This window comes from Amphiprion ocellaris, chromosome 13 (assembly GCF_022539595.1).
Source record: "Amphiprion ocellaris isolate individual 3 ecotype Okinawa chromosome 13, ASM2253959v1, whole genome shotgun sequence".
NCBI lineage: Eukaryota > Metazoa > Chordata > Actinopteri > Pomacentridae > Amphiprion > Amphiprion ocellaris.
Genome location: NC_072778.1, coordinates 32,258,844 through 32,274,934, shown reverse-complemented (window position 1 = coordinate 32,274,934; position 16,091 = coordinate 32,258,844). Strand labels below are relative to the sequence as shown.

General features: G+C 40.1%; 1 protein-coding gene across 1 annotated transcript in view; it reads left to right on the top strand.

Moving 5' to 3' along the window:
- tenm1 (teneurin transmembrane protein 1) overlaps positions 1-16,091 on the top strand; it is a 188,429-nt gene that overhangs the window by 48,323 nt on the left and 124,015 nt on the right. Inside the window, exon 4 of the mRNA XM_055016602.1 lies at positions 14,568-14,811. Within this exon, the coding sequence (XP_054872577.1) occupies positions 14,568-14,811 (244 nt within the window). The remainder of the gene's footprint in view (positions 1-14,567; positions 14,812-16,091) is intronic.

Genomic DNA, 16,091 nt, shown 5'->3' with positions numbered 1-16,091 from the left:
CATTTCTGAGTTCTCTCTCCTTCTACCCATGCTGTGTATAGAGGTGAAGGATTTTATATTGTAGAGAAAAATGGGCATATAGAGCATAAAAATGGAATAAAAAATGCCCAGAAACAGTGTTTGCATAAATACTTGCTACAGTATTCAAAACTGTCTTTGCCAAATGCTACAGTAGGTGTCTCAGGGACCACATTTTGCCATAATGATACACACACATACACACAGCCTCACAAGGCAAAACAATACAAGTCAAGCTGTTACTTCTGGTAAATATATGGTGGAACAGACCTCACTCCAAGCTAAGAATACTTTATGACGTTAACCTGAGGATTGTACCAATAGCTTCAGCTGCTCTCTCCACTTCCTAAGTATAATGGCCTTAAGCTCACCCCAGCTGAAGACAGCAGCTGAAGCCATGAGCTGTTGTCAACAATACCAATTTAGATGCATGACACTGATCTGGAAAGTGAGGTAAACAACATCCAGTCAACAGCATTTAAGTCTAAAATCCATTTTCTTTGGAAGAAGCTAAGAAGTGCTCATGGTTCATGGTTAATGTCAAATACAAATTCTGACAAAAATGAGCCAGCTCAAGAATCAATCACTGCTCAACTGAACTGCAAATACATGTGTATATTCAGAAATATCTTTGCATCATTTTTGTATCTGAAGTTGCCCTTAAGAGAGAGATGTACATCTCTACATTAAAGAGATTAAATTGAGCCTTGCAGCAAAAATAGTCCTTTTCTGCCTCAGTTCAGTGTCTGGGTACAAGAGGGTCACTAGAAATCCTGTTTTCCTCTTCATCTATCAAAGAAGCTATTTGAGTTCAATAAGTGAGTAGAGGGCAACGGCAGCCTGGATGAAGGGAAATCGTGTCCCCTGAAGAAATAATGAGAAAGGACCGGTTTGATGTGTTTTCACTGAAAGAGGGAGGTGTGATTGGGAGCAGAAGCGAGTGCATACAGCAGGTATCAGGTCTTACAGATATTCTGATTCCATCTCTCTGGCTGTGTACCGATATGGACATTAACAAATGACTCAGAAATGTGTGTGTGTGTGTGTGTGTGTGTGTGTGTTTTCACCGAAGGCATGTGTTGAGACAGCAAAGGACTGTGGTGTCTTATCTTCGTTAGCGGTATTCCTCTGTCTCTCTGGAGGCACTCAGGGAGCAGAGGGCAACTGCAGTCTGATGTGGGGCATCTGTTCCCACATTTGTTAAGTTTCTCCTGGTGTGTGTGCATATGTGTGTGTGTGTGTGTGATTTAAAGAAAGAGAGAGAGACAGACAGAAAGTGGTAGAAGAGTGCGAAAGCATATGCATGTGTGCGTGCTGTGATTGGTGTGATAGGTGCGGGCGGTGGAGTGGAACGGCAAGATGTTGTTGCAATAGAGGGCAGGCGCCGGCTTGTCATTGGTCTGTGTTAATGCTGACCCGGGGCGGTGGCTGCACTCACCTCATTGACCGCAAGATGGCCGCCAGTCGAGTCTGCAGGTGGTGCTGAAGACACGTCTCTTTTCTGTCATTCGCTCGCTCTCTCTTCTGCGCTCTCTTTGTATCTATATCTCCCTCCACCATCTATTATACGTTCCAGTTGGAATACCAAGCAGCACCTCATTCTCTCTGCTATTCCACCCCGTGTTCCCATATTCACACGGCCCCATCCTCTTGTGCACGACGCACATATATATATATGTACAGCTCTGTAAATGCTTTCCATACTATAATCTCAGCGGGGACATTACATGCATAATCTACTCTATAATAAGACTCCAGTTGGCCCTGGATGCCTGGTTAAGATAGGAAGGGAGATGTGTTAATTAGGCTCATTTACTGCACCAGCTAGTGAAGAGCAGGACCCCTTCACAGACGACCTGCTTCTCCTTGAGAAAAGCCACAGAGTTACTGATCAAAGTTTCACATGGAAAACCACTGGGGATCTGGAGGTGAGCTAAGGTACCACCACTGGACTTCTTCAAGTCAAGAGCAGCGCTGGTAGATGTATTGGGAATAGGAATTATTGACTGGAGCAGCCTGGTATGGAAATAGTGTCTCTGGTGTGCCATCATCGAGACAGAAAGCTTATAGTACCCTGATTTATGACTGCTGTGGAGAATTGAGTGCTTCATAAAGATTTGCCGCTGGCTGAGATGGAGTAATCAGTGAAGTGATCTGACTTTGGTGCATTACAATTCCAACGCGTTGTAAAGTCAGTTACAATGCCTCGACTTTGTCTGTCGGACAATGCATGTGGAAGGAGTTACAGCCTGACTCTGGCCCTCTGTCAAGGTCATATGGATTAGAAATGATTGGGTTTCCAATACTCTACTGGGGAGTTCTGCATGATGAATCATCACTCCGTTCCAAATCGACACCAATTAAGAATGGTTTGTTTATTCCGCTGTGGGACATGCCGTGGATGTTCGCTTGGAACACATTTTCACCCCCTTTCTCTTTTCACAAGCAGCACTGTGGCATTTGCAAGGATTAGTATAATGTGCACGTGTTGTGTATGCGTATTTGTATGTGCGCTTGCGTGTAGCATGCTCTGCAGGGTTCATATTTGTTTCAAGCTTGCGGATTCACATTTATTTGCACACTCGTGCGTGTCTGTGTTCCCGTGTGTGCAGATGTGGGCACATGCATGTCCACAGTCATGTCACTCAGTGTTTGCTGTGTAGTCCTGCTCTGTTTGTGCCAGCAGCTTCATGTCTGTAAGGCATGCTATATGAAAAGTGAGGTTGTGGAGCCCAGTGCCAGAGCCAGTGAATTCATTTGCATTCATTGTACTGCCTGTCTCTCCTCAGAGCCCATTCTAATTACCAGCAGCTCAGGTCTGCTACACTGCGCATACTCACTCTCTCTCTCTCACTGAAAAAATGGGCTGCTGGTGGTGCATTCCTGTAGCTTTGATACCACTCTCTCTTTAGCCTGCCAGGAATCTCTTCATGTTAGTTTGTTTGCTGTCAAGCCCGGGCACTTTCTCCTGTTTTAGTGTCAGAGTCAGAGGAAATATAGTGTATGTATGTGCAAGCGAAACTCTGTCATACCCTGTGTGTGCTTGCTGTGATTGTTTTGGGGTTGAGGGAGATGCAGTGTGTGTTCACATATAGGAGAGGCAGCAAGGAGGATGGAGCGAGAGAATCGTGAGACTTGTAAAAGATGAATGTGCTCACTAATCACCATAATGGCCATTGTGGCGTTTCACCTCCTGAGTCTCAAACACCTTGTCACGCCCTCTTCCTGGTGATGCAAATTTCCACTAAGGCCAATAACTCACATGATGCCACACCACTGCTGCTGCTCCACAACTCTGGCAGACACTCATGTGCATACTTATTCATGCATGAACACACATGCACATATGACAGGCACCATACACAAACACCTGCACAGCTCCATGGCAGTGGTGGTAATGACCGGGCACCCTGCAGCAGTGACAAGGTCAGGAAGGATCAGGACACTGCTGTGCTCTCAGGAGAGATGAGCTGAGCTCAGCTAGCTTCTACTGCACTACAGGCTAACGTCAGGCAAACCTGCACTGACCTCCTTTTGCCTCATCCTGCAAACCAGCCAAAATTCATTAAGATCAAAAAAGTTTGGTTAGGCAGCTCATGTCTTCTTGGCAGCTGATTAATTATAAGTTTTTAACAGATCATTTAAAAAGCGCAGGACCAAAGAAGCATGCTCTCCTAAAAATGTAATTTGAACGCAGGCCCCTGCAGTGAAGCGTTTGAGTGATGGTAAGCCTCTTGCTGAGGAGCGAGACTCAAGAGGTTTCATGCCTTCTCCAGGGAACTGCTGCTTTCAGAATCACCTGCAGCCTAAACATGATTGTGTAGTTGCTCCCGAGTTGTTTTTGGAGATGGGGATACAAACAAGCAATTACACAAATATGCACATAAATCTACACCTTCGTGTACATAAACACGTCCCAGTTTCATGCACGCCGGGCGCGTCTGTTGCTATGAAAAAAGCCAGAATGACGCATCGCTGCTAATTATCAGGCTCTGTATGAAAATCGACTGGGTTCTGTTAGAGGGGGGAAAGCTCTTAGAGCACTCAGTTTCTTCATTTGTATTTTCTTGCTTTAATTGGACAACATGATTGTGTCATTTTGTTAAATGGAAAGCCCACCGTTTATCCCCGTGTCTGCAGAGATGAATCAATGGCTGTTTTTATTCTAATTGCTGTCTCAGAACCCACTGCCATCAATGTAATTATCAGTGTTTCTGCTGCCATCACTGCTGTTTTCATCATCATTGTTATCACTGTTATTACTGATGTTATCGTCATTATCTTTGTCATTTCCATCGCCACCAGCGCCGCTATCAGTACCATCATCTTCTTCAGCATCATCATCGTCGCCATGATCATTAGCAATATTAGTCCCAGTTGTCATATATTCACTATTATTTTTATCAGTGATACCATCCTTCATGCTGACTTCATCAGCAACCAGCCAATGAAGGGAGTCGTATTGGAGCTTTATAATGTTTGATGAGATAATGCGTTATCTCTGCTCAGGAACTCTGTTAAGACAAAGACAAATTATTACAGCGAGTCAGATGGTCAGCTCGGGCAGGATCCCATCTTATTACCACAAAAAGAAGAACAAAAACCAGTTAGCTCTAATTTCAGTTGTCTGACCTTTTTATGGGGTTAATTATTTATTTCATAGACGCACAGCAGTGGAATAAACTTTGTGGCAATTTAATGCAAGTCAATTAAGAAGCGAGATAGATGAAAAGCTATCCTGGGGGAAATTATTATTCTTTTATTTTTAGAGTGGGGTGGATGATGTGGGTTTTTAGCTGGGCTTGGTCCAACAGTAGTGGTAAATGTTCTCTAAAACGGTCACATTCCTCTGTTAGACAGGCAGGTTAGATATTGTTGAGGTCAGGCTCTATGGATTTTATACGGCTTCCCTGTAATAAGTGAAATTAACTCTGTGCTAGAGCGCTGGGCACAATAATGAAGAGAGGGGAGAGAAGAGAGAGGAGGGAGGGGCGTGAGCAAACACTGGGAGGGAAGAAGAGGAGAAAACCTGCTGAAATATTACGCTTTGATATTGTTGTGGCTCATGTTTTTATGGGCTGCTTCACATCAAATGCGGTGGTCTGTTCTTATTAAAGAAGCTATGCATTGTGTGTTTTCTGCTTCCACTGTTTGGAAATTAGAGGGATTGGAAGGGGGTTTCAATCCTGTGTTTTATTTTTATTAAAAAGCAAGCCCAAACATTCCTGATTATTTTTATTTGATCATCCACTCTGACTCTGCTAAGTATCTCGGAACGACACAGCCGACAGATGGGTGACAAATTTAAGGAACAACCCCTCCTGCTCACTGTTTGTTCCCATGTACTATTTAAGTTGTTGGACAACAGAAGAAACAAAAAATTTGAATTTGACGTTGGCTTATGGATGCCACCTGTTAACCAGGCAACCAGTAATTACCTGTGTTTGTTGCTTCGTGTTGCTGAAAGCTTGGGTTGGCAAAAAGCTGCACATACCTCACCTGAATTCAAATTTGAGGCTGGCCTTTTCAGATCTTCTGCAGGCAATTTGACAGCTAGGTGGTGAAGTTCAAAAGAAAGCAATGGCTTCTCAAATTTAGGTGCCTTAATAAGGGTATACTCTTGGAAACAAATAAGATCCGGACAGGAATTTACCCCTACAATGAGATTTTGGTTCACCTGTCCCTTTAGGGGGAGGAATCTCTGCAAATCATATCCAACACAAAGTTGGCCTTAGTGATCACCTTCATCTTATAATGAAACATTTCTATCCTAATAGGAGGGGTCTCTTCCCAGACTGAATAAAAATGCCGTGAATCATAAGTTATGGCCCTCACAGTCACCAGATCTCAGCCCAGTTGAACACCTGTGGGAAATTTTAGACTGATGTGTTAGACAGCATTCTCCACTACCATCATCAAAACACCAAATGACGGAATATGTGCTTTAATAACGGTGAGCATTCCTCCAGTAGAGATCCAAAAAGGGTGGAATAAATGCCAAGAACAGTGAAACTGTTCTGGTGGAAAGTGGTGACCTTACCAAGACACTTTATTCAATTCATGTTCATATTTATGTAGCGTTAATTCACAACACAGGTCATCTCAGGGTGCTTTAAATGGCAAGGTTAAGAGCTAACAATCATATATCATAGAGAGAAGGATTCCTTTTGAGTGTGCACATTGGCGACAGTGAGAAGAAAAAAACTCCTTTTTAACAGGAAATTTCCGGCAGAACCGGGATCAGGGATGGCGGCCATCTTCCTTGACCAATTAGGGTGAGGTAAAAGTGGAGAGAGAACAGGATAGCAGAGAAGAGCAATATTCTGTTGGTTTTTTCTTTTATTTGACACTCATTGTTGCAAATATAAATATACATATTAAAAAAATACAGCCACTTTTTAATTTTCAAAAGCGCTGCTATAAAACACAACAGCTTTTATAGCTGCCAAATGAGTGAATGGAAGAGCATGCTGATTTTGATGGAGAAAATAAAACCCTGATACAGAGACTGGATTTGTCCTATGTTTATGGCCAAAGAGCACCTCTTTTAATCACATCTTTTTGATATAACTGAACTGTTCGATATTTTCCAATAAATATGCAGCAAACTTAAAGTCACTCTGTGTTGAAAACCAAGTCATATTAATTTTTTTTTTTTAACCTTAACATGTCCATATGGGGTTTTTATATGCTGGAATACACATCGTAATTGAAATAAGCCATGAAACTGCAGATTGATGACGGTCTCAAAACAAGGATTCAATCAGCCAGGGTTTCATATGTCACAAACCTAAACAACCAATCCTGTCAGCTTGCGAACTGGAACTTGCTGTATCAGTTTTCTTTGTCAGAATTGGTTTTCAATTCAGACAAGTGTGACTGAATTACTGTAACCACACATTCTAAAGGAATAGTGTAGAGCTACATCTAAGCAATTTTAAGGACGGAAGAGATTATTTTCATGGGAAACATTCCTAAATACATAATTTCCATAGATGGAGATGAGTTTTTAAGACTTTGATTCATGATCAGACAGGGATTTTAAATTATATATCTGTGATGAGAAAAGATTAAAAGATCCTCCCTTGCTCTTGTAAAAAAAAATAAAAAATAAAGTCAAGCTGTATGCTCCTCTCCTTTTTTCCCTCCTGAATTAATTTCCATGGAATATTTCTAACTGTAGCTTTTAAAATTTTTCTCTGGCCATTACAAAACCACCGTGTACAGGTAGCGCTGAGCATCTGTCAGGCTCGTCAAGACAGAAAGTAGAACATTTTAATGAGCATGACGAGCCTTCGTGAGCAAGATTATTTTGCACATATTCTTCATTTTTCATTCAAACTGTTTTATGCCCACTTGTTAATATCCCCTCCAAAGAGAATTGCACCATCATGACAGCTAACTCATTACCCGCTGCAACCATTACTCTGTGTATGAATGCTTGAGTCATTTTTTACTGTGTTCTCCTCTCATTTCATTAATAGGACTTGGCTTTAAATGCCTAAATTATCATAAATACTTAATTTCTGTGCTATTTTAGGTCCATTTCACCTACAGTAATGCATTTTTAATACCTGGCCCAAATACCTGTTACCTGTTACATTTCCCACTAAATCCCACCAGATCTCCCTTCAGCTGGCTATAAAACGCTTTCCCCTTCATCTCTCGCTTATGTAACCAAAAGCTGATGATTCCAGGAAAAATATCTCATAAGCGACTTTCCAAAAGTGTCTTTTCTGGAGGACTAAGTCCCATCGGGACCCCAGGGCAGAGGATGTTCTCCACTGTCACGACTGTCATCTCGAGCTGGCCCGCCCCCCCTCTTGGCCTCTCGTCGGCTCCCCGCTGACTTGATTTGATGTTTCTGAACTCCTGGTTCATTCGCCAAATACCGCACGGCCCCTGCCCTACATTGCCAGGTCTATTTAGGTTACATTTACTATTTAGTACAACATCACAGCTTGCGTGTTTGATGTGACTTTGTGTGAGCGAGTGAGAGCGGAAGAAGCGCTTTGCTGCCATTTGTGCATTTGTGTGAGAAGAAAGGAATTGAGTCGGTTTGTGGATCTTTGGGAGCGGAGACCCAAAGCTGCCTTAGCTAAGCCTTCTAAAGCACCATCTGGCAGCCGAGGCCCCTGTGTCACCGTACTCACCAAGATTACATTCTCCCCTGGCCCACTCTCCCTGTCCTCTCTCCTCGCCTCCTGTCCACTTTATACTCTTTCCCCCTTTTTTTTCCAATCGCTAGTAAGCACAAACGCAGCAGATGAAGTTGTGCTGACTATATACACTGAGCTGTTGCAACTCAGGTTTTTCTAAACTTTATAACGAACTGGAAGTCATTTGAGACTTAAGTGGCAGAAATAATTTGTATTCCTTATTGTGGTTTCAATGCAATTGTGAGCCATTTGGGCTGAAAAGAATTTCTCATTAAACTCCCACCTATTGTACATTTGGAATGCTGATTGAGTCCCACAATCTAAATGTGATAAAGTTCCGATTGGTTCAGTTATAGCAAACAATTTGACAACTTTTAGAAATTTCTCTGAAGGTTAATCATTTCCTAGATATCTAGAATCTATAATTGAAATCTGTGACAATAGAAGAGTAATTGTTGTTTGAGCTCATAATGCTTTCAATGGCACCGTGAAGTTTTCTTTATTATTATTTTTTAAATTAGCCTCTCCAACTTCATAGGAGCTTTTTGTGGAAAATTGGTTCATTGTCACTTCAACCCATCCTTTGTTTTTGGTCACTTGAGTTATGAAGCAGGTAACGCATTTGGAAAACATTTTTAGTGTTACGAATCTGTAAATTCTGCACCTTGTTTGAATTTATTTGCAAAGTTTTTATTCCGGAAAGACATTTGCAGAAAATGACTTCAATTTTAATATGCAAACACTCTAAAGTGACAAACAAATGAGCACATTGCATCATCTCGCACACAGTGATGCAAACTTTATGCTACATACAAATGACAATCCTATTAAAGGTGTTGCTTTTTTTACAGTACCAAGCAGATACAAGTAGCTCCACACTGACCAACAACATTAAAAAAAATGCAAACATGTTAATATGTCAGTAATAAAGATAACATCTACTGTATCATAAATATAAAAAGGGCCTTCCTGCACAATGAGTACTTTTGTTTTAAATACTTTGAGTATATCGTACTAATATAAGACCACCTTGTTAACATGTCCATATGGTGTTTTTAATATGCTCGAACTCATGAGCAAATTAAGTATATATGAGAATGTTTACTTTGAAACTGTAATGTACTGATAACAGTGTCAAAAACATGGCTAAATTAATCAGATATTACAGCGTGCCATTGTGTAGCATTGAGTAGCTTTAAAGCAAGTAACAGAGTAGTTTTAAATCTAAACCCACTAAACCTAAGAAGCAGTTTCTGAACGTCATTTGTCACTGCAATATAAAGTCCTGCACTTCTATGGAAACAGCACAGCCACAGCTACAAGTAGAAAGAATTCAAAAATCTATTCTGTGCATATAACACAGTTAAAATGACATAAATTATAAAACTAAAGGAAATAGCAAAGACTTCATTTCCTTGAATAATTATTTTGTAAAAACTGGAAAAACCTGAAATGAACAACATATTTTTAAAATGCCCACAGGTGTCACCAACACTGGTAACTGCAGTTCATCCCAGTTCAGTAAAATTAAAAAAAAAGAAAAGAAAAAAATTACATGGTTTTTCTCACCTGTCTATTTGCTACAGCAAAATAATGAATGTTTTCTAAGTGGTGCCAAAGAAGGCTTAGAAATTTTAGTCTGGGTAGAGTAGACAGTAAATTTTTGGCAAGTTTTTAAATGACATATCTAGAATAAAAGCAATTTTGATTAAATGCCATGATTTTAATCTCACAATTATTTGTTTTTCCTGAAAGAATTGCACATGATTAGTTCAAGGATTGTCAGAGGGATGAGATCACAAAGTTCTTTCTGTTTTTACTGTTTTTGGCTCTAATAAATGGTGTGCAGATAGAGTTTCAAACAAAATGTGCTTTTCAAATGGGTTTTGGGATTTGGAGGGAAAAAAGCTTCGAAAAAAGTAACTTTGATACTTTAAAATGACTTTTTATGGATTCATCAATGACTGGAGTGGGACTTTAAAGTAACATTTTAAGTTATATCTTCCACATGTATCTCCATTAACTGTTTGGTAAAATAAAAGACCTAAGTTCTTCTTCAGCCTCTGTTAATATTTTTTTTTAAAGCAGGTTTTAGCTTGAAAAAATTCATCAAGGCTATGATGTGTTGGAATTCAGTAACTGTCAGGTGCGAAGTGTGATGTGTAAGAATAATAATTTAGCTTTGGTGGAAATGTTCACATTGACCTTGCAATTTCAAAATGCCTCATATTATCATCATGTCATTATAGTCTGAGTCACACGTGAAACCAATAAAGTCACACTCAAGTTTAAAATGTAAGCTGATTAAGCACCTCAAGTGCAACTTGAGTGCCAACTCAAGTGCCCAGCTCTGGGAATGCACTGCATGTGATTTTTAAAAAAACAAATAGCAAAACTATATATATATATATATATATATATATATATATATATATATATATATATATATATATATATATACATATATATATATATATATATAAACTGCTAAAAATATCTACCTCCAGCATATAGAGAAAAAAAATTGTGAAAGCAAAGGGATTTCTGGCTGGACTCAAAGGACTCGCTGTTACTGATGAATCAGATAGACTGCTAAAAACTGAAGCACCACTTTAAAGCTCCTGGTGCATTACAATGGCACACTATGCCGTAGTGCTCTAAAAATGTTCTGTCAGTTTTCCCAAAGCATGTAATTTTTAATACTCAGAGGTGGTTCAGACAAAAATAACTTCCATTTTCCACATCCATTAGTTTAGACTAAACAGCACCTCCAGGTGATGACACAAATACATTTCCTGTCATTTAACCAGGCCTTCTATAGTCAGTTTGAGCACAGCCTGATTAACTGTTGAAGCCGTCAGTGATTTAGTGCGGTGCTGGCAAGCAGGTTATACTGTCTATTGTACAATACAGTATTATGCAGTGTCTCTGGATGAAATGAATCCTTGAGGTTTATACAGAGATGTGTAAAATGGGTGTAAAATGATCACACTATCGCTGTTTTAAAACCGTCACAAGCTGTAGCTTGATCATGTTTTAGGTGTTGGTATTCAGTACAAACACGCTAAGAATGGTAAAAATATCAGATTTCACGTGGAGTATGAAATGTGCCTCAATGCACAAACAAACTGTTCGGTTATATATTTCAGTCAAGCCATGAAATAAATATGTGACGTGAGTAATGAAGAGATAATTTCATTGTGTCAGTATGCAGAAAATGGAGAAAAGCATTTTATTACATCTTTTGGAAATGTGACAGAGACGCTTCAGCCATTTTGCAAGATCAATAACCGGTGATGTGTCTTGGATGAAAATGCTTGTCATTTCTTCAAAAAGCATTTTGACAGCATTCATACAATTCACACACATCATTTTGTAGGTGCTATTGTCAAATGTGCATATACAGCTGTACATACACAGTTGTGAACAAATGTCTACACACACTTGTAGAGGCCATGTATATCATGGCAGTCTTGTCTTTCCAATAACTCCTATATCTCTGAAAATCACGCATTTTGCTTATTTCATAGGTTTATCATAGGTCTTATGGAAATATGACAAAATCTGCAGGGTCAAAAATATACCTAAAGCAATTTTAATATTTTGGTTAAATGTTTGTTTGGCCATTTTTGCCTCAACTTAGCTGCTTTTGGTGGCTGTCCACCAGCTTGTGGTTGTATCTTAGACCACTCCTTTGGAAAGAGTTGGTGCAAATAAATTTGTTGGTATTCTGACATAATCTTGTGTCTTCAGCACAGTCCACAGTTTTTTTTTTTTTTGATAAGATTTAAGTTAGGACTTTGGATCTAAAACCTTAATTCCGATCTGATTTAGCGATTTTAAAAAAAGCAAACATTTTTAATGTGTTTCTGGGGACGTTGTCTTGTTGGATCATATGCATAATAAACGCTACCAGTCAAAAGTTTGGACACACCTTCTCATTCACTCATGCTTTTTATTTATTTGTACTGTTTTCTACATTTTAGATTAATATTGAAGATTAACACTTTTTTGTTTACAACATAATTACTCCACCAAGGAGGCAGAGCCTCGGCCGGGTTATGTGATGATCAGTGTTGGTTTGTCTGTCTGTCTGTCTGTCTGTCTGTCTGTCTGTCTGTCTGTCTGTCTGTCTGTCTGTCTGTCTGTTAGCAACATTACTCAAGAACCGAAAAACAGATTTGGATGAAATTTTCAAGGAAGGTCAGAAATGACACAAGGATCAAGTGATTAGATTTTGGCAGGGATGCGGCTTATAGTCTGGATCCACGGATTTGCTTAAGATTTCTGTATCATCAAGATAGCTGCACTGTAACTATGACAACAAGTGAACGCTACATCAGCTGCCTGCTGACGGTCACATGATTGTGATCCTACTACAAATCCACAGCTGCTGAGTTATCAGGACTTATCCGTCCGAAATGATATAAGGAACAACTGATTAAATAGTTGGGGTGTTTCTGAGTCCCATCAATTCCCGCTACGTATTTAGGTCACGCAATTCAGTAATTCGTACATAGTTTACACATTCACAACACAGTCCTGTGCTCAGCGCAAGGTCATTTTGTTTGTGGGTACATCTATTTTAAATGGCCACATTCTATGGTGCTGTGCTTTCTGCCACAAAATTTTTCAATATTGTCAACAGTCTGAAATGATACAACGACTGAGCAGCCTTGAAGGAGTACTGTGCTCTCTGAGTGCTTTTCTTGTTCCATGTGTTCTTTTTTAGTTTAGGTCTTCAGTATTAATCTACAATATATGAAATAGTCAAATAAAAACCACTGCAATAGAAGGTGTGTCCAAGTTTTTGACTGGTAGTGTATGTGTATGTCAACTTTTGTTCACAATTGTGTATGAACACACACACAGATGAAAAGTCCTGCCTGATGCTGTAACAGTGTTCACGACGCCATTTCAGCTGGACAGATGGTATTATGGAAACACGGGGAAATGTTTATGGACCATTTACTGTTTCTGTCCCGCCATAGCATCCTTACATATCTACAGCAATATTTATCTTGTAAATGTGAAATTTTAACAACTCAGGGCCATAAACCTTGATGTGTTATGTGGTGTGTCAGTGAACACTGGTGGATATGACATCGCATATTGGCTGACATGTCTGTGCAAAAAAAAGGCAGCGATAACTTTGAAGAGATCAAAGCAGCAATATGATGTCAGTGCATGTGCACAGATTTTGTGTTATGGAAATGTTGACAATAAAGCATTCCATTACTGTTTCTCTGCAATATTTGGAAAAGATGTTGCCTCAGTTTTAAACAGGATGGTGGCTGAACTGCACATTCCAATAACACGTCAATTTTTATGTCGGCAACAGTGACTGAACAAGATTATTTAATTCTTTGCTTTTCTAAGTTTTCATCTGGCAAGAGTCATAAGATCGGTTCTCTGGTGTTATCTGTGTAATACTTACACATGAATAAGGAAAGCTGTGGTATCTCCCAGGTAGACTACATTTCCAGATACTAAATTATTGCTGACATTTTGACAGCAAATACTATTGAGAGCCAAGAGTGTGTGTTTCTACCAGATTCTGGTAGACAGACTCTTTACCCTCTGCTTTCAGGCTAATTTTACATTCATTGTCAATACAGCTGGACAGAGTTGGTCTTTTGGGATGAAGGATTTGCCTCGTTCGTGGAACCATGCTGCAACCATATGGCATAAGCTGTCCCCCTAAACACTGATAACTAATGTCCCAGCTGACGTACACTCTTGAATACAGGCTGACAAATACACATTACAAATACATGCAAAGTGGCTTCATTTGCAGTCCTACACACACATTAAGCAAACATATGCACACATATTGCATTTGGCAAAACTGTAATTAGTTCATGCTCAGTTTTTTGAAGACAGACTGTGAGGCGAGAGAAAGCAGCAGGGAGGAAGAGAAGGGGCGAGGGAGAGTTATAGTGAAAGAGAATGATAAATGATGGATTGAGAGAACTCTTGCTAGACCCTGAGGTTACCAGTGTGAGGGAGTTACAGCTGGCTAGCTCATTCCGCCGAGCTACAGATCTCATAATAAACATCACATGGGTAGTTTGGGCTGGCGGGTGCAGATTAAGCCAGAGCTGTTAGCTCTTTAAAGACTGCTCAATGTTGCAGCCAGCCAAGAACCTATTTATAGGGCTGCTGGAAGTGTATCAAAGCAGGTAGGTAGGGAAGGCACTGGACAGGGACAGTTTTCCAGCTGATTTATGTCCCTCAATCAGTGTAATAACAATAAACTGTCAACTAACACGCCACTTTTATTTGTAATTTATGGTACTGCGCTCCTAATAAACCTATGTTTATTTCTCCCCTGTCCCTCCCTCCTCCTCCTCCTCCTCCTCGCCTGCTTTTCTTTGTGTCTCTGCTCAGAGCTGCCCAGCAGTCCAGGTGGCCAGTTCACGTTTCGCCCGCTGCCTCCGCCTCCGCCGCCCCCCCACGCCTGCACATGCGCCCGTCCAGCACCCTACACTCAAGTCAGCCTGCAGAGGAAGACCATGCCAACGCGGTGCCAGGCCAGTCAGGGCAGCCAGGGGGCAGACACCAGCTCGAGCACAGACCAGGCACAGCTTCACAACAGCTGGGTGCTCAACAGCAACATCCCCCTCGAGACCAGGTAAGAGAAGACACCAAATGAATGTATCCTTGTTGGAATGAGGGAAGAAAAACAGGAATGATGATGTAAAGAATTTGGAGTGAATGGAGGGCTTCGCTCCAAGAAGCTTTCAGTCCAAAACGCTGGATGTCATTTTGCACTGAAACTCTTCAAATGAAAATATCTTCAAGGCAAACCACTCTCCTTCAGCATAATGTCACTTGATTAAAGACATTTCTTTAATCTCACAAATGAGGATCATTAGATTAAAGAAAATTCTTTCATCAGGACTGTGGCTTGGCATGCTTTCAAAATTTGTTAAAAAAAATCTGAGTGGAATGATTAAGAATCAATGTTGGACTAAAGGATTTGTTAGGATGGACATGTTTTGTACGTGTTTAGAGCAGTAAGTGGAACACCAAGCAGGCCTCTGGGGTATTATTACAGGACACTGCACACCATCAAAGTCATAACGAATCTCTCATTTCTTTTGAGTTCTTCTCAGTCTTTTACCCCCTACTGCAGTGAGATTCACCAGGGGATCTGTCTGAGTTTAAACTATCCAAAATAAAAGTAGAATTCTGTTCATCTATTAGAAGTCCTCTTTTCAGGAACACATTGTGATCTCACTTCCAATTTCGGTACCCGAGAAATTTTTCCAAATGCTTGCAGACGAGCCGCTGGAATTCCGTCCCATCAAACAGAATTAAGCATTTGCTTGCTGCATAAGTAATAATTGATCAGAGAATTATTTAGGAGATCCTCATTTGTGAGGCTGCTTTCGAGAAGAAGCAGCAAGGTGCAAAAGAATATGTTTGCATGTTTAATGAGAGCTTGGTGCAGGAGCTGAGTTCTGGTATTATGAGTGAGGATGAGATTGGCAGGCTGCCACGCCAGAAGAAAAGGTTTTTAATAAGTTATGCATTAGGCCATAATTAGATCTTACCTCATTTAAAGGAAAGGGAGAATAAAATTAGATTCAGTGACAATTTAAATTAATCATTGGCCAGACATGAGTATCAATGTAAAAGACTTGTCAGGAGTGTATTGTAATTACATTACTTATCTATGTGTGTGCGCTATAAATGAAAATTCACTATAAACAAAATTCAGGCCTTTTTTTCCCCGTGTTCCAAATTGTTCAAATGATTTTTGCTGAGCAAAAAGAACTTTCTCCCAAAGAGAGATATGATTATAAAACACAATTTCCGCTGTGGCTCAGTATATTGGATGGTGCCATTTTGTAGTAATACATTTTTGCATTTGGGACTTTATAGTCAAATAAGTTTCATTTGATAGTG